This window comes from Eptesicus fuscus, chromosome 14 (assembly GCF_027574615.1).
Source record: "Eptesicus fuscus isolate TK198812 chromosome 14, DD_ASM_mEF_20220401, whole genome shotgun sequence".
NCBI lineage: Eukaryota > Metazoa > Chordata > Mammalia > Chiroptera > Vespertilionidae > Eptesicus > Eptesicus fuscus.
Window position 1 is genome coordinate 6,729,739 of NC_072486.1, and position 18,843 is coordinate 6,748,581.

Below are 18,843 nucleotides of genomic sequence, written 5' to 3' on the forward strand. Positions count from 1 at the left end.
AGGGTTCAATTCTGGTCAAGAGCACATGCCTGGGTTGTGGGCTCGATCCCCAGTAGGGGGCGTGCAGGAGGCAGCCGATCAAGGATTCTCTCTCATCCGATGATGTTTCTATCTCTCTTTCCCTCTCCTTTCCTCTCTGAAATTAATAAAAACATATTTTTTTAAAAAAAGAAGAAACTAAAAACACCTCTAGCGGAGGCCCAAAGAAATGTTAGAACAGCCCTGGGCCTCCCAGTGTTCCCAGCTCCTTTCTGGGCTTCTCTGCTGACAACAGTCTCCGCGGGGATGGGCGCGGCCAGGAGCCCCGCCAGAGGCCCGCCACACGGGGTCTGAGAAGAGGGTCTGTCTGCGCCCAACAGCCTTAGCAGCCATGAAAACACATCTGGCCCCACCTATCTGTTGGCCCAAGAGCGCAAGAGCTGTTGGGAAACGTGTGCTTTTGTAGGTGCTAATGCGACGCTGTTATCTCGGTGGTTTCTACTGTCACTGTCATCCTGTTCCAAGTGTCTGGGTACCATCTCTGGTGTTGGAGGTCCTCTCCCGCCATCATTGATGGTTATTCCTTCAAAGCCAGTCACCTGGGGACATGCTCTGGCCCGTGAAGATGCCACCTGTCCCCGCTCTCACTGCCTCTCGTTGAGCTACCTGAGCGAAACCTTCCCTTGCCATTCAGGTTACAGACCTCTGCCTTTCTCATTTGGCAGACCGGGGTTCGTACCACCCAGGACCTGCCATTAAAAAAACAACCTCATTATACTACACGACATGCACATACAATAAGGCCTTTGTCCTTAAAAGAAAAACATAATTTTCAACAGAGCAGCTCCCAGAAGCCAAGGGAGCAAACGTCCAAAACCGAACATAAACACGAGGCTGTGTCCAGGTTGCGGAGTCAGCCTCGCTGGAAGGGGGGACGCGGCTCCAGGGACCCGAGGCATTTTTCATTGTGACTTCTGCAAGCAGCAGTGAGAATCCCAGATGCCTGCACCGTCGCCTGCATCGCGGCTGTTTCTGTCGGGGGGGAGTGTTCCTTTTGTCGCCAAGAAAAGCAGGTCTGGGTGTCCGTATGATTCTGAATTTTCAAATGTGAGTACAACCCATTGAAGGCGGGGGGGAGGGGAGAATGTGTTTTTGTCATGATTCCTTAGGAGGTCTTTTATAGCGGAGGCTGACCTCCTGTGACAAGCTTTCTGGGAGAATCGTGTTTTGGAACTTGGAGTCCCCTGCTCGGGGGAGCTCTCCCAAGTGTTAACAACGCAAACTATAAACAGGAAACTCCAGCCTGACTCCCACTCAAGTCCAAGGTTGCGGACCTCTCTTGCCGCAGCTATGGGCCTCGCAGAGAGGACGGGGCGAGGTTCGTAGATTGGGGACCTCCTCTTTTCGGACAGGAATTCACCCAAGGAACCACCCCACAGATGGGGAGAAGAGGACGCAGACTCTCAGAGCAGTTGTCGGGTCCTCTGGTCGCCAACACCCAAGGCGGTGTGCGCTCGACAGGTCTACACGTCCAAATCCGGTCACATCAGCCCGTCAGGAGCCACGCTGCGAGGCCCACACCATGGGTATGTGCGAGTGACCGTGGTCCATCACACTGCGGGACTCTGCACCCTCCAAAGTGGGAGGACTCACAAGTCTCGGGCTCGGTGGGTCCACTCAGGAATTAGTTCTACATCTTCGCCGCCCACCGGTCACTTCCTGATTCAGTGCCAGAGAAGGACACCTGGACCTCACTGCAAAAGCCACTGTGGCCCTGGCTGGCGTGGCTCAATTGGTTGGGCGTCGTCCTGTGCACCAAACGGTCGCAGGTTCAATTCCCGGTCAGGGCCCAGGCCCAGGTTTTGGGGTTGATCCCTAGTAGCGGGCGTACAGGAGGCAGCTAATGGATGTTTCTCTCTCTCTTCCTCTCTCTAAAATCAATAAAAAACATCCTTAAAAAGAAAAGCAACGCTGTGATTAGCTGTCCGCAGGTGGACACCAACCAAGCAGATGCACCAGTTTTTAAATAAAAATGGAGAAGCGACCCTTCTTGCTAAGCCCCACATACTGCCAGTTTCCCACCTTTTAGCAGAAAGGCCAGCTGCCACCTCACTGCAGTTCCACTGTCGATGCGAACAGAAATTCCAAGTAAATACACGTTCATAGAGGTAGACGATAAACTGCAGTAAGCACAGTGCATTTCATCACTTCTTAGAAGTACCTTCCAGACAGCAATTGCACAGCAGTTAGGTGGTGGCGGCAGCTAGCATTCCTGAAGTGCCCACCACGTGCCAGACCCTGTTTTAAGAATGTTTTACCTGCTTTAACTTACAAATCTGACAAAAGCCCTATGATGAAGATAAAGATGTCGAGATACAAAAATATTAGGCAGCTCACCCAAAATCTAAAAAATATATATTGAAATGATGTGCTAAAAACTGGTTTATGGCCTATAGCTCATTTTCTTCTATTTAAGTACTTCTCCTTAATAATTCCACTTACACTGATTGCAAAGGGTTTTTGCTGACATCAGCAGATTTAACCCATACACAGCCCTTCTGTTCATTGTGACTGCCAACAGCCACGGTCTGCAATATTATTCCTCCTTATAGATGAAGCTGAGGGGCACGCCCCACTGTGGCCTGCCCAGACCTCACAACTAAGTTTCAGAGAGAGCAAGGCACCTGCGTGGTGATGCACAGCCAGCAGGCAGCCCAGGTGAGACGTGAATCCGTAATTTCAGACAGCTCGCCATAGCTGCACTTCAATAATAAAACGGACATTAAAAATTCAGTGAAAAGGGGAAATGTTTTTCTTGAAGATCAAATTATATCATAATATTTTAACAGCACCGTTAACAGTTTAATAGAGCAAACTTGAAAGTTTACAATGGTAAGTTTTTATATTAGCCTCTTTTATACTGTTGATTTTTTTTCATAATAAAAAAAATGCCTCAGTGTGGCCTTGTCCATTTTGCACTTCACTATAGAAACATTCCAAAGACATTTGCAAAAGTATATTAGTTTTATCCATGAAATTAGTTTTGTTTTGGTACCTTTAAAATTTTCATGTGGTAGTTAGTCCCTTTTTCTAAGGTCTTTTCAAATCCAAGTTTGGAAAATCTGTGATTTTTGCACTCAATTTTCAAAATCCCTAAGTTTTGGATTTCTGTCAAATTCCATCTACCAGCAACTCGATTCATGGGCAAATGTGCAGCAGGTACGAGGGAGGTAAGCACCATGACAGCCTGTTCCAAATCATCCGAGACGGTGAGAAGTCCTTCTTTGATATTCTTCTAGAATCTTCAGTCTAACTCTGCAATCATTAATACTACTGGACTCTCTCTCTTCAAACATCTTCTGCGTGGTTCTCCTCTTTCTTCCATAACTACTTCTCAACCTCTTTCATGGGTTTCTCCCTTTCCTATCCTCTTAAACATAACCCTTCTTCTCATTACTATATTAAGCCCATTCCTTGAAATCTCAATTTAGACCCCTTCCCAAGACAAGTAATGTATCCCCAAAGTCTTGAAGTTTATTTCATTGCAGACAGTTAACAAATTGGTGTTTTCTAGTCCTGGTTTCTCTACTGAGACCAAGATCCACATTTTCTCGGCTTTTCTAGTTGGAAGGTCTACGCAGTCCAACTCAAGTCTAAATCTATCGCCACCCATCCACATCCCTGGTCTCTTCTCTTCCTACATTGGCTAGAACATTGGCTAAATGCCTGGCCAGTGTTGCTCAGTGGTTGAGCACCGACCTATGATGAGGTCACAGTTCAATTCCGGGTCAGGGCACATGCCCGGGTTGTGGGCTCAATCCCCAGTGTGGGGCCTGCGAGAGGCAGCCAATCAATGATTCTCTCTCATCATTAATGTTTCTATCTCTCTCTCTCTCTCTCCTCTCCCTTCCTCTCTGAAATCAGTAAAAATAACTTTTAAAGTGTGGAGGGGAAAAAAAACACCATTGACGAGTCTCAAAATTCCCTTCAATCGCCCTCTCTCTCACCTCTACTATCTATTTTGTTGCCAAGTGCTATCAACGTGGGCTCCAAAACTCCTGTGCAAGTGGAGGGGTGCTAGCATACTGGTACCTCTTCTATAGTGAGCCACCCAATTTCAATTCTTGCATAAAACTTGGCTAACACTGAGAATGCAATCATGGTAATACATAATTGGCTGAATGGGTCGTGCGACCGCGCACAGCAGGTTGTCCCTGTGAGTAAGAAGTGAGAGCTGGCACCGACATAGAGTTTTTAGCGTGAGCTCTGGGAAGCAGACCATCCAAGTAGCAGCGTCCTGCTCCAGAGACACCAGTGACGGTCAAGGTGACTGCCCCAGAGACACACGGCTCCACGGCGATGGCTGCTGCATGCTCACAGCCTTGTCTTGCTGGGCGTGGTTTAGAGCCTTTTGATCCAAATGTTCTAGAACTAAAAGGTGCTCCAGGACATTCAGAAGGGTGAGCCACACTGGTTTATCCCAAAGCCTCCTGCCCATTCCCGCTGCCCATCTGCTCCACTTGACCCCAGCTCATCCCTGGACGCACTGCCCCAGCTCCAGCCCCTGCACACTCTGAACATTCCCCATAAAAGCACCCAGACGAGTTCACATAAAACACAACTTTTTTAAAAATATTTTTTTATTGATTTCAGAGAGGGAGAGAGAGAGAGGAACATCCACGATAAGAGAATCATTGATCGGCTGCCTCCTGCATGCCCCGCCCCCCCCCCACTGGGGATTGAGCCTGCAACCCAGGCTTGTGCCCTGACCGGGAATCAAACTGTGACCTCCTGGTTCATAGGTCGATGCTCAACCACTGAGCCATACCGGCCGGGCATAAAACACATCTTATTAGATCATATGACTGCACAAACATATTCAATGGCTCCCCCGATGAGTGAGGGGAACTAGTGTCTTTTGTCATGGCACTCACGATTCTCCCCGCACTGGCGCCCACCAAGCTTCTGACTCGGGCTCCCTTCGGAGCTTTGGGCGCAGGGCACTCCACCAGCCCTACGGGTCCCACGCACGTACTTCTCTGTGCCTTTCCCCCAAAGGGACCTTGCCAGGACTCCCCTCCCCCGCCCCCCGGGCCCTGGGTGACCCGGTCAGAATGCATCTACAAGGCCCTTGCGCCTGCGTCTGGTTCGCTCCTGTAAGACGTATCGATGCCTGTGTCTGTCTCCCCCATTCGGCTGCGAGCAAGAATCCGTCCTGTTGGTCTTGGCCTCCCCAAGGTGCCCACACGGCACAATGCTTCCAACACAGAGCAGGCTAAGAATAATAAAGTGAGATGGAAGGGGAGAACCAAGTGTGGAGAGAAGGAAGAAAGAATAATATTATGGAGTTTATAACCTGCGATCCCGAGTGCCTTGAGTGCTGTTTTATAGAATTAGAGCTGAAAATCAAGAGGTCTTAAAATACACACCCAGCTCATTGGCTGGACTTGGCTAAGTTCAACAAGCACACTTGACCCCCTGGAGCCACGAAAGGTGGTGTTATTTCTATTCTTTTATAGCACAAAGGAGTCCGTCTACCAGCGGTTGGACAGGAGTCCCGTGGAAGAGGGTGTGAAAAACTGATCCCTGTGTTTATTCAGCCGATGGTTACTGACTGCCTTGACTCGCCATCACTTGGCCTTGCCTGGCTTTTCCCAGCCCCGGGTCCTACTCTCGTCCGCACCATGTCAGTACCTCACAGCAGCGCCTACAGGCGGAACGCAGAACGCAGTTGACTGTGGATGTGCGCTGGAAAGAGCGGTGTCGCCAAACAAAATGAAAGGGTGTTTCCAGAGGGGTGGGGTGGGGCGGGGGAGCACGTGCGTTAGGCAGCAAAACCCACTGGGGTCTGGATGGAGGGGCTTCCACGGGGCGGGCCAGGAAAATCCCCGTGCTGCCAGACCACGAGGCAGTTTTTCCAGAATTACGGCGCTCCTGGGTCCGCACCCGACCCTGCTGCCAACAAAAGTACAAGCGAAGGGGACCCCCAGGCACCGCGATGTGAACACTCCGCAGAAGAATGAGGCCCCTCTTCCACGGAAAGTTTCTTTAGTGCTTAACGGAGAACAAGAGGAAAAGTTATCCCTGGGCCCACAGACCGCCGGACCAATTAGGAAGCAGCGTGCTCGGCCCAGTCCAAGTCTGGAGAGACTGAAAGCCCCACTAATTGTTACTGACTTAGCCCCGGTCAGGCCTAACGGTGGGTGGGCTTGGCATCCTCATCCCTCCTTCTCCTCCCCACCAGCTCCCCGTTTTTCCCTTTTCCGATGAGGCTCTGCAGCCTGTTCCAGGTGAGGAAATGAGAACTGAGGCAAGAACGTCATCCAGAGAATCACTGTACGCTGAGTCTTATATGCTCTATCGCATTTAATCCTCGCGGCAGCCTGTGAGCTCGGCACTGCTATCCGCACCACTGTCCAGACACGGAAACTGAGGCTTAGAAAGGTGAGGTGACTTTCCCAAATTTACCACCCGTAAGTAGACTTTGGATTCTCACTAAGTAAGTGATCAGGATTCCTTCCTTCCTTCCTTCCTTCCTTCCTTCCTTCCTTCCTTCCTTCCTTCCTTCCTTCCTTCCTTCCTTCCTCCCTCCCTCCCTCCCTCCCTCCCTCCCTCCCTCCCTTCCTTCCTGGCCTAACGGTGAACCTAGCCAAAATGTGAACCTAGGCCTAGCGGATGCCGGAGCCCAAGCCCTTGGCTAACAAGACATGATGCCCACCAAAAGCTTCCTGGACTGTGTCTTCCTTCGAAAGGGCCCTCCCAGTCCCAGACACGACAGGAGGTACGAGACCAAGACCACTCTAACAGCCCCCGAAGAGTGCCCGTGTCAGCTTTGCGGAGGTCAAAACCACTCTCTGACGTGCCTGGAGGTATTTTTCGACATGTCTACGCAGCGAACTGGTTTAGGGGGGAAGGCACCGGCTTCACGTCCCAGGCAGTCGCTTAGTAACTGTGTGACCACAGGACATTTGCTCTGCTCGCTGAGACTCGATAAGGCATAGGTAAAAGTAATGGCCTCAGAGCTGGGATTGGTGAATTGGCCAGCACAATGCCATATAATAATTACCTTCCCCTAAAACTGTTCTATTGAATGCCTTGTTCCATGGAAAGGCAATTGGTCACAACACTTTCTATACAGAGAAGGAAGGAAGGAAGGAAGGAAGGAAGGAAGGAAGGAAGGAAGGAAGGAAGGAAGGAAGGAAGGCCACTTCCTTAGTGAGAATCCAAAGTCTAAAAATGATACAAAGCAATTTTTAAAAAAATTACTGCAAACTATGTATATGTGCATGTATTAAGTACTGCATCTTTCTGAACACATCTGGATTCCTTTATCTCTCTCTCTCTCTCTTCCTCTCTCCCTATCTGCACCCCAACTCTTTCCCCCCTCTCTCTCACACACACATGCACACTCACACGAATTGAATCCTGATGCAATGTTATCTCTCTCATTCCCAAACATGTGCCTAACACTTGTTCAGATAATAGATAACTTTTCTCTAGCCAGTTAATTTGAACAATAAAAATACATGAGGATTTTATAGAGATAAGGCCCCCAAGAGACCCCAAGATGCTGGTAGCTGCTTGTTCGGTGATGGAAGACTTCTGTGATGAAGAAGTGGAAGACAGCAGACAAAGTCTCCTCTGTTTTCACCACTTGCTGGGCTCCAGGGGGGGCGGGGAGGGGGGCGCCTCGTGTGACACCGAATTTCACGTCGCTTTCTATGGGCAGAGGGTCCATTTCTACATGGCACCTCTGGATTTAAAAGCGGGAATTTAAACCTCGGAATAATGTTTTTTGCTGAACCGCATGTCTGCCAAACTAAGCTCTCTCACTGACTTCTGGTTTTCGGAGTCCCGGCCTCCGAAGTCGTGCTGGGTTTCCAGGACTGGGCCGACTGGGCCTAAGCCACCGGCCTGGGCCACGCCCTCTCTGCTCCAGTTGGGAAAGGGGGTGAGAAGTCGGAGGACCACTTCTCAGGGCCGCTGGGTGGCTTTGGGGACGCCCGAAAGAGCCAGGCAATTGCTTTAGACTCCTGATCTGGATGTGGCTGGCTCCTGTGGGCTGGACCTCAGGGAGTCCAGAGTGTGCAAGGCTTCCCCAGAAAACATGGGGAAAATAATTCTAGCAAGAACGGGGGAAAGAATATCACACACTCCGGCAGTAAGTCTGGGCCTGCCTTCCTGCGCCTCTTAAAGGACCATTTTGCAAGGCGGTGAGAAGCCTTGCTTTGCTTCCTAACTAAACAATGGAACACTTTGCAGCCTTAACCTAAACTGCCTCCTCGCTCCCCCAGATTTCAGGCCAGTGGCCCGACTTCTCACCTTCCCCCTTGAACAGAGGCACCCCAGCTTTTTGTCCCACACACTTTAAAGCGACATCCATCACCAGCTAACAAACAGGTTATTCTTGGACCACGACTGGTTCTGGCAAGATGCTCGGGCCCATGCAGGCGAGGATATGTGAGAAGAAAAGTCTCCGGTTCTGCTCGCCGGGGCCACTGCCCTCGCTGTCATCCTCAAAATTCCCACAGAAATGAGCTCATTCCGCCTTTGAAACATTTCGGAGCTTAAAAGTTTAAATCAGGCCAAGTTGATTTTGTGGGGGTTTTTCAAGCTTTTAAAGCGTAATTATATGCAGGACTTTGTGCCACCTATTTCCTCCCAACTGTAACATTTTACGTCTTTTTTAAGCATACGTTGAGGTTAGCTTTTTTTTTTTTTAATACATGTTATGAAATAAGATATGAGCTTATGCTCAGTCTTCGGTACCTTTTTGCCAAAAGGCTGGACCAACACAAACTAAATATGACTATTTTCTTTATCCAAAGTACAGTTTTGACTATTACATACCCTCTTAACGTACATACAGAAAACCAGCTCACAACCAAAGCTCCCCACAGGTCAACCGGACTCCTAACGAGACTTTCCTTTCATCTAATCTGATTAACAAATGTCAGCTAAGCAGACTCCTGAGAGACTCCAAAGAAAAAAACAAAATAACTCAAAGCGACGCCAAGCAGTAAAATAAGCGGACGGTCTTTCCATTTTCTGCTGGCTTTTTCACGTGTCCACTCAGCAAATGGCCTCTTTCACTTGCTTGTAGGCATGTGCCTTGGAGGCAGATGAAAACAACAGGAGAATGAGTTCCAGCTCCGATATTTGCTAAAATATGCCTTTCACTCCGCTGACCTCGGTTTCCTCATCTGTAAAATGGGGGTAAACGCTCTCGAAAGATTTTTCGAAGGATTCAGTGAAATAATGCAGATTTAGATAAGCGCCACAAATAAAGTGGCTCATAAATATTAGTTGCTGTTGCTAATATTATCCATCTGTTGAATAGGTCTGTCTTCCAACCTAAGTATCAAAATGCTAAGCAGCCTCATGGCAGTGGGGGCCACTCCGAAATCCATGGGCTGCAGTGGAGAGTCACAAGAGCATATACAAACAGAGATCTGGTCATCCATCTATTCTTACTCAATATTTTTGAAATATATTTTTATTGATGTCAGAGAGGAAGGGAGAAGGAGAGAGAAAGAGAAACATCAATGATGAGAGAGCATCATTGATCGGCTGCCTCCTGCACACCCCACACTGAGGATGGAGCCTGCAACCTGGGCAGGTGCCCTGACTGGGAATCAAACCATGACCTCCTGGTTCATAGGTCGGTGCTCAACCACCGAGCCACGCCAACTGGCTATTCTTACTCCATTTTATCAAGTCATTACAAATGTTTGGGAAGCAATAGTGACTATGATAACTTGGGGCCCAGGATCCCAAACCCATGCACGGGCCACAGAGCATGTCCCTGAGCCTTTGCTGGGGGGAGGCTCCGAGACATCTTCGGAATAACTTGAGTTGGAGCGCCCGAGTTCCCAATGAGCACATTTCAAAAGGATTCCACTCAAGGCAGGTACCTCCAAATGTTACTTCAGGACATACATGGACCTACTATCCTTCTAAGCTTAAGCAATGCTTTCCTGAAATATACATGATTTTCACTGGATTACCAGCAGATGCATTTTTTTTTTTTCTCTTCCGAGTCACTCCTTACTCTCAAAGGGCAGGATTGTAGGCCTGAGCTGATGATCAGTAAGGCCGCACTTTTAGAGAAAGAACTTCCCGCCAGGGTGTGGTCCCGAAAAGGGGAATGCTCTGCGGGAAATTTTTCATAATGTAATTTGGGAACCTTGTGCAAAACCCAAGCGGCTATTTACACTTTAAGCACAGTAATATCGTGGAGGAGAAAAACAATATTTTCACATGTGCTCGGAGCTCCAAGCACTTTTAAATGTTCGTCGGGGTAATTTCCTCTAAAGAGATTAAGACAAAATAATTCACTCACAATATCAAGATAAGAGAAATTGAAAGGGGGGTCATACCCCCTCTCCCCCCCCCACACACACACACTACATTTGTAACTATATAACTGTGTCAAAATTTAAATGCAGAGCGTCTTTTCAACAGGCCCTTTAGTGAAAGATCATTAAGGATAGCTCATAAACACAAAATCTGAAGAGTCTGCCCCTCTGAGCCCTTTCCTAATGTTTCTCTTCTCGGCCAGCGAAAGGCATTTTCACCTGTGATTCTGCTGATTTCCTTAGTGCAGTGGTCGGCAAACTCATCAGTCAACAGAGCCAAATATCAACAGTACAACGACTGAAATTTCTTTTGAGAGCCAAATTTTTTAAACGTAAACTTCTTCTAACGCCACTTCTTCAAAACAGACTCGCCCAGGCCGTGGTATTTTGTGGGAGAGCCACACTCAAGGGGCCAAAGAGCCGCAGTTTGCCGACCACGGCCTTAGTGCGCAGAACCTGATCATCATTGGATGCAGGCATGCACCTTCACCCACTTATCATTGCGCAACATCGACCTCATCTCTTGCCATGAAAAAGTTTGGGTAGTTTAAACCCAGATGGCTTGGCTCCCACCTACACACAGACGAACCCCTTCGCCAGCTCCCTGCAGAACGCTGACCTGATCACCAACGTTCACCTCTCTCTTTGGAGTCTCGCACGCGCGGCCTTCATGTATTTCCAACAGGGTTCGTGGTGTGCAGCTTTTCGTCGAGGCTTGCCAAAAGTGATTGGCATGTAAAACTCCCTTAGACAAAACCGCTGCTCTTTGTGAGTCTATATTTCATCTCAGAAATTCTTATCCCTATAACTTAATCTCCCCATGTGGTTACTTACTAGTTCTTATCATTAACTATTAAGCTAAAATAAACTGGAACAAATTCTTCCTTTTTTTTTTTTTTTAATCTATGGCCACTGCCAGGGTTAACAAAGCAGCTGACGGCCAGGTGTCATCCTCTATTAAGAGCTGAATATCCTTCCTGACTCATGTTTCCAAATCCAAAATATAAGGACGGTTTTTGAGAGTTTAGGCGCTAACAGGCCAAGAAATCCCAGGTGACACCCTGTCCTCATGTTTGTCCTTTGTAACTGTCACTCCTCTTTCCCCTTGTCACGCACCTTATCACTGGTAAGACAGCCACTACGTGTTATCTCGCCATTTTCACACTGAGCTCAGATGACAGAATCAAGGCAGAAAGTTGGATGGCGCCTGTGACTTGATGGCAACAGCCATGCCTGGGAGCAGACAGTGCAAATGGCAATTACCACCGTGTCAATGCCATACGATGTCCACCCTTAAAGTTACTTCTGTAAAGATGAGGTCAAAGAGAAGAATTCCCAGCCAGATGACACAGAAATTGCCAAAGTCCATAAAACTCGGAAATTCAGCTGTACTCCGTTCTCCAGCTATGCGCAGTTTTGTAATGACCAAAAACCATTTTGAAGATCTGGTTATATGATGACATTGAGTGGGTTCCCCTGGTCAGAGGGAGCAACTGGCTGGCTGCCCATGACCTGCCCTCCCTACTTACCAAGCAGACGCACATTATACAGGGGTTGTCCGTGATAAACGGGATCTGGAGGACTTCACCTTCATTTTCACATTTTGCAACAGAACCTGAAATGAAGAAAAAAAAATTTTTTTTTATTTTAAACTTAGCTTATTGGCATTACCACAAAATTTAAAATTTTTACACTAATCCTTTTTGAAATGACTCCCCAAATTTCAGAAATGCCTAATGAGTTTTAAATGATCAAACTCACCAAAAATAAAAAATAATGCCACCCCCCCCCCCTCTGGAAAAAAAAATACATTTTCTAAACAGTTTTATTTGAACAGGATTTTTTAAAAGGACTGTAGCCATACGGGTTAAGCACAATTCGTGGGATCTTTAATAACACTCCTCCTTTACGCAGGAATTTCAACGGAACACACACCCCCATATGACAAATAAATCCAAATTGGCCATTAGAGCAGATTTTAAATTTGAACGACATTCAGGACCGTGTCCATGAAAAGGCCTTTATATGAATCTGCCTCTTATTGTCTTGATTTGAAATCACAACTTCTTTCCTCCTTTCTTAGAAATGGACTCAATAGTTTCTTTTCTGCACCAGGTGTCAGTAAAGTATGTCCTTCAGAATAGCAGCTGAGGCCCTCACCTGCCTGGAACCATGTAATTACTATATCCCGCTATTACCACCCTTTTAAAATAGGGTCGTTTCTTTAAATTCAAGGTCTGAAGAGCGCGTGCTACAAAGAGCACTCCTCACACGAGAAATACTGGCACCTTACAGAGTCAGAAAGAAGGATGTGTGAAAAACGGTGCACATTTTTCCTCACTTGTACCGGGGGCGGGTAGGTCAAAATAAGGGTTGAGGAGAATATTAAAAAACAAATAAAGGGGTTTCTTCCGTTCAGACAGAAGAATGTCTATCACTATACGGATGTCAGCATCCTCTCCGCCCTTAACCTACTCGCTGCCTCCAACCCCTGAACCCCGCGGGCTTCGCTTCATCCCCCTCCAGCCGGAGAGGGGCAGGCGCTCCGAACCCTCCCCTCCCGGGCGCGCCAGCGCCTCCTCTCCCAGGTACCCGGCCGGCGTCCGGGCGGGCCGGTCCCTCCAGCCCCCTCCCCTACCTGTCAAGAAGGAGGAAGCCAGAGACATGGGGACCCCCGAGCAATTGAGCAGCAGCAAGACGCAGCAGGTAATCCCGGGCGAGCGCCGGCGGGGACGCTCAGCCAGAGCCCTGACGGCGGAGAACCAGAGCATCGTCACCTGGAGGGGATCCCGGCGACTGCAGGTCCCGTGCCGCCGCCTCGGCTGCGCCGCCACCGCTCGCGATCAGAAAGGGCTCTCAGCGGGCGAGTCGGGAGACAGTCCGAGAAGGAGGGAGGCGGGCGCCCGGGAGCCGGGGGGGCGGGGAGGGCGGAGAGGCAGGGGGGCCGGGGGAGGCGGTAGAGGGAGGCGAGGGGTGGGGGGCGCCTGGGAGGAGGGGTCCTGCGGCCAGGCTCCTCCAATGCGGCTTTTTTTAGGGAGTTGCTCCCGAAGCTTAGTCGTCTGCCTCCTCGCCAGATAGGGGGCCGGGAGGAGGGGGTGTCGGGGCGGCCGGAGATAGGCGGACGGGACTGGCAGCGCTGCCCGCTGCGCACCGCTCTCCGCGCCGCCAGGGCTGCAGCCACTGCCCCGGGCGCTGCCCCCGCCGCCGCCGCCGCCGCGTCCTCCGCTCCAGCCTCCCGGCTCCTGCCCGCCTCGCCGGCTCTCCGCCCGCCGGCGCGCACGCTCGCTCCCGCGCCGGAGCCTGGGCGCACCGGGAGCCGCCGGGAACCCGCTGGGGGCGCCCGGGCGCCGGAGCCCCGCGCCCCGGATCCGTCCCCGCAGGGCGCCCAGCTCGCTCCCCCGTCCCTCGAGGGAGGCCACCGGCCGCGGAGCGCGGATCTGAGCGGGGCAGGCGTGTCTCCGCCGCCCCACGCACTCGGTGCCTCCTCCCTTTCCCGGGGGAACCCTCCCCTAACGGGGATGCCGCGCCACCCCTGCTCACGCCGGGGTGCCCCAGGTCTAACAAGGGAGCAGAAAGTGGGGTTCAGGGGTGCCATACCACCCCTGCTCGCTCCCAGGGGCCCCAGCTTTGGGAAGGAGCGACAAACGGGGCGCAGGGGCGTGGGGGAGGCGCAACTTTTCACTTTCAGCTTTGCTTCCCTCTGGCGGGGGTACGACGGCGGGCTCGCGGGCTGGGCGGACGGAGGGGTCCAGATCCGCGCCCCGTGCTCGTGTGTCTGCGCGTCCCGACCCCACGGGGGGCAGAGGCAGAAACGACAGGACACACAAGGGCGATTAATAAATGCTCTTCGGCCCTGAAAAAGGAGGAACAGTCGCCCCAAGACTCCTCCCTTCCAACCTCGGGCGGACCAGGGCGGGGATGCTGTTTGACTAACCATTCATTCACCCGCGAAAAGGGAGGGACTCGCCAGGCGGCTCACCCCGCGGCCTCCGCAGCAGGGAGTCCTGTCGCCGCCGCGGCCCCGGCTGCGCCCTGGTCGCCTCGCAGCCGCGGGTGTCGGGGTGTCGGACCCCTACGCCCCGCGCATCCTCCCGGCCGCATCTCGGCCTCCAAAGCCCGGACGCCCTCTGCTCCAAGGGAGGTGCTGCAGGGGAAGGAAGGGTTTTTGTAACCAAATTAGGACGGTGCTTGGGAAGTGCGGGGCCTGATGGTCAGTGGTCCTCGGAGCTGACCGTGGTCCGCCGGCTTCCTCTCCCCAAGAATGGAGACTGGGTCCCGCACGCCATCGGCCTGGGTGGGTCCCAGGGGCTGTCCCCGGCCGCCCAGCGCTTTCCTCGGCTGGACGCACGCACCAGGAGCCTCCCAGCAAAGCGGGCTGTCTGCCTTCCCAGAGACGATGCCTTTGAAAACACATTAGTTTGTTTGCTGACACATTTAGTCTAGTTTCATCCCAACCCCTCCTTGGGGGGGAGGGGACGGTGGTGTTTATTTGTTTTCATTTTTTCGAGTGGCTTGGAGGTTTCACTTAATGAATGCGGCATTGCCAGCATCCCGGCACGCCAAGGAGCTCACAGGAGCGCATTGCTCTGACGTGGGAAAAACAAGAGACGGGAAGGCTGTCATTAGCTTGGCACGCTCCATTTCCTACTCCAAACAGATTTTTAGGGTAAAACTTAAATTAAAAGAGATGAAAGATGATGTGTGGTTGGGTTCCCCGCCCCCCCCCCCCCCCAAATAACCAGCAGGGCCAGGCAGCTTCTTGAAAATCAGAGTGTGCTTAATGTGTTGACTAATCCTAAAGAAAGAGAACGTGCAAAAAAAAAAAAGAGAGAGAGAGAGAGAGAGAAGAAAAAAGCAGTCTTCCAATCTATAGTGACTGGCTAAAAAATAACATAAGAACTTATCACTACAGATAAGTATAATTGAAACCACTATCTCCTCCATCTACAAAGATTCCCCCTGCTTGGTTTTTCAGATGAGGGTGTCAATGGCGACTGCAGGAAATGGCAGAGTGGGGCGGCAGGGCGGCCTTGCCTTGCCCTGGACGTGAGCGGTAGGTTGGGGTTAGTGCACATTATGGACTCGCAGGCCGTGGGAAGGGCCGCGGGTGCCTTATTCGGATGTGCCCTCCCCGGCACCGGTCACACAGCCTCCAGGTTTCGCAAGGCCAAGTCCTTCATGATGGAATCCAGGTGTGCGTGGCACTTCTCTACCCAGGGGCACGGTGCTTTGGGGGGGGTGCTCTCCCTGAAGGTACAAATCCCCAAAGCATCTGGATAACGCTTTCGTCTACCCGGACGGAAGCCTTTGGCAAACGCTTCCTATTTGTCTGGTGTGTTTTTTCCTGTTTGTCCTGATCAGCTGCCCCCAGTGACCTCGCTTGCTGTCTTCTCAGCAAATGGGCCCAACTTGTGAAAGAGCATCCTTCTCCCCAAAGGGCCGATCAGACTCGGAGATGCTGGGGTCAAAAAAGAACCAGAAGACCCAGCAGGCCTCTACGGAAAGGCACACAGATCTACCTTCCCTTTTAGAATACGTGGCGGCACTATCCAGATCCAAAACGCTCTCGACAGAAATCAAACCGTGAACGACGCGTGTTCAGCTCTCTGTTTATGACACTTTTCACGGGGACGGAGGTCCTGGGTCCATAAGACCATATGCAACGCAGGGCCTGCCCCGGTCTCAGACAAAGCGCTGCCTCGTTCTCTTTAAGGTGAAGTAAAGAACCGAACCAGATTCAGCGGGAGCCGGGCCTACCCAGGCAGGAGAATGCTCTCCAGCTCCTTGCAAAGCTCTGATGCTGAGTTTGCACTGGAAAATCCAACTAACTATAGAACTTAGTAACCTGGATTCCAACTAACTTCAAGAGAAGCTACATCAACCCATTTCCTTATCAACAGAAAGTGAATAGACCCTTCCCAAAGGCACCCTGGTAAAGGAAGTGCAGTACCAACCACAGGCAGGGCCCAAAGTCTTCCACCATGCTCCAGGGCTTTACCTCCTGAAGGACACCAGGCCAGGCGTGGTAGACCTGGTAAGGGAAGGTGCTACCAAGGAGCTCAAGGTCTGGTAAGGACACAGCAAGTTTGTAGATGAATGCGGTGCAAGGCAGGGAGTGAACGTCAGAGGATGAGGTAGCATGCCCTGCCTTGGAAGCTTAAAGAGAGATGAGATCAAGTTCTTGGAGAAGGCGGCTCAGGAGCTGAGCCTTGAAGAAGGTGGGGGGAGGGGGAGGCTTTCATTGTGGGGAGGGCAGTCAGGGAACCTCAGAGAGCACCAGCAGGAAACACAGGGTTTGTAAAGAGAAGGGGGCAGTCCCTCACTGGCGCTCTGTAGGCGGAGCTGGAGCTGGGGGAAGGCAGAGATAATGAGGAATGTATAAACAGCACCTGAAGGATCCATCCCACCCCACCCCTGAGCAACAGGAAGTTGACCAGGGAGGAAGTTCCTAATTCTTTGAAACAACCAGGCTACCTTTCTTTAGAATGGGAATCATTCTTGTGGGTGTATTCAGCCATGTGCGCATTAAGTCATTGTTAATCCCAGTGTGGAGGGCACCATTCCCACCCATGTTCCACTAACTTCCGGCCAATGGGATGGAAATGGCATGGCTCTAAAGGAGGAAGTACTCTTTCTTCTTCTCTTCCTCCTTTCTGATGGCTGGAATAAGGGCATAAATAATGCAGCAACCACCTTGAATCATCAAAAAAACCTTGAGAAGAAAGCTTCAGGGTTGGGGCACACAGGAAAGAGGAGATTAGACTCTGATACCAGTCAAGGCAACAAGAGCCCTGGCCTGACTCTCTCCGACCTTCCTGACTTGGAAGGAAAGGTAGCATCTATCTTATTGCAGTTCTTTGTTGACCTTGTTACTTCCAAATAAATCTTCTGAAATACTTAGCACCAAAGAATAAGTGCCCAATAAAAAGCTAACTATATACCTCCTGCGCCATGCCAGGTGCCGCCGAGCCCCGGGTTCGCCGGCCCGGAGTCGGGGTGGGAGTTGCGGTGACTAGCTGCAGGCATCCTCACTGTGTCCTCCTGGGAAAGAGGAAGGGGTCATTCGGAGCTGGCAGTTTCCAACTTCCCGGGGGTCATTTGGAGTTCGGTGAAAGCTGGGAAGAATGTGCTCAAGGGAAACCTGGGAAGCAGCAGCTCTTCACCTGAAAAATGTTCGCTTTGCCTCGGTTGTGAATTCTTTCATTGAGAAGGAGAATTACCGTTATGTCACTATACTACTGAAGGGAGAGGTGGATGTGACTCATGATTCAGAACCTAAGAATGTAGAGCCTGAAAAAAAATGAAAGTTGAGAGTGGGTTCCTTGGGAAGAATTTCCTCCACTGGACCAGCTTTTCTGGGCACTACATTATTTAAAGGAACAAGGTTACGATCCATTTAAAGAAGACTTGGATCATCTGGTAGGATACAAAGGAAATCATCTCTGGATGAACAAGATTAACTGATTTTAAAAAAAAGACAAAATAAGGTCCAGAGAATGAAAAATACCTGTATTTCAGAACAACTCCATTTTATCTAAAAAGTCCCATATCATTACCAGTTTGTTTTCAGTCTCTTAACATGCTTACCACCCTTTCAGCCAGTACATATGAAAAATTTCCTGGGATTATATTATGATTTATATTCCAGACTCAGAAAATGTATTAAATAGTGATATTGTGATTAATCTGCTTTCCGCATTTCCCTATGATATTTTCTGTGTAGTTTGTCATTATCAACATGCATGGAGTGCAATAGAATTTGCCTTAGTGTTTCAGTTCAAATAGAGATCCTAATTCAGATGCTAACACTATATGCCTGTAGTAGAATATATCATGTTTGTTGATTTTTCTCTTCTGTTTTATCTAAGACAAAAGGTTTTTGGTAATATATTGTGATAGTCCTTTTAACTAGAGTGAACAGGACAGGTTATTAGGGTATAGTTCCTAGGTTTCTGATTGGGAACCTAAACCAAGAGAAGTGAGAAATACCTCCTAGGATCTGTATTCTATCATTAGCAAGCCATCTAATTTTGGATTTCTCTCTTAATCTCCTTGAGATCCAGTATCCTTAAATGTAAAATAGGGAGATTAGACTAGAGCAGTGGTTCTCAAATGTGATTTGGGGAAGTCCTTGAGCCCTTTGAAGGATACCCAAGATCCAAGCAGTTTTTTTAACACTAAGACATCATTTGCCTTTTTTACTCTCCTTCTTTCCTGAGTATACTGAGGAGTTTTCTCAGTGCTACATGATTTGTGCTAACAGACTGAATGCAAAAGCAGGTATGAGAATTCAGCTCTTTTCTATTAAACCAAATATTAAAGACATTTGCAAAAAAAAAGCTAAATATATTAATTAACGTACTTATTAAAGATGGAAGCACCTTCAGAGCCAAAGACCACAGATCCGTGGTCCCCATTTACATGTGTTTTAGGAGATCTAGGGGAGCTTATAATGTTCTTTTCTTAAAAAAGAACTTGCCCTAACCCAGTGGTCGGCAAACTCATT

At 49.8% G+C, this 18,843-nt stretch overlaps 1 protein-coding gene and 1 pseudogene across 2 annotated transcripts in view; one reads left to right on the forward strand and one right to left on the reverse strand.

Annotated features, from left to right (window-relative positions):
* The window catches only part of BMPER (BMP binding endothelial regulator), a 201,582-nt gene extending 188,474 nt beyond the window's left edge, over window positions 1-13,108 (reverse strand). For both annotated transcript variants that reach the window (XM_054726134.1, XM_054726133.1), the window contains exons 1-2: window positions 12,976-13,108; window positions 11,867-11,952 (exon numbers count right to left, since the gene is read on the reverse strand). In XM_054726134.1, the coding sequence (XP_054582109.1) occupies window positions 11,867-11,952; window positions 12,976-13,108 (219 nt within the window). The remainder of the gene's footprint in view (window positions 1-11,866; window positions 11,953-12,975) is intronic.
* A 4,180-nt stretch (window positions 13,109-17,288) lies between these two features.
* LOC103294355 (nucleotide triphosphate diphosphatase NUDT15-like) lies at window positions 17,289-18,022 on the forward strand (annotated as a pseudogene).
* Window positions 18,023-18,843: the final 821 nt, after the last annotated feature.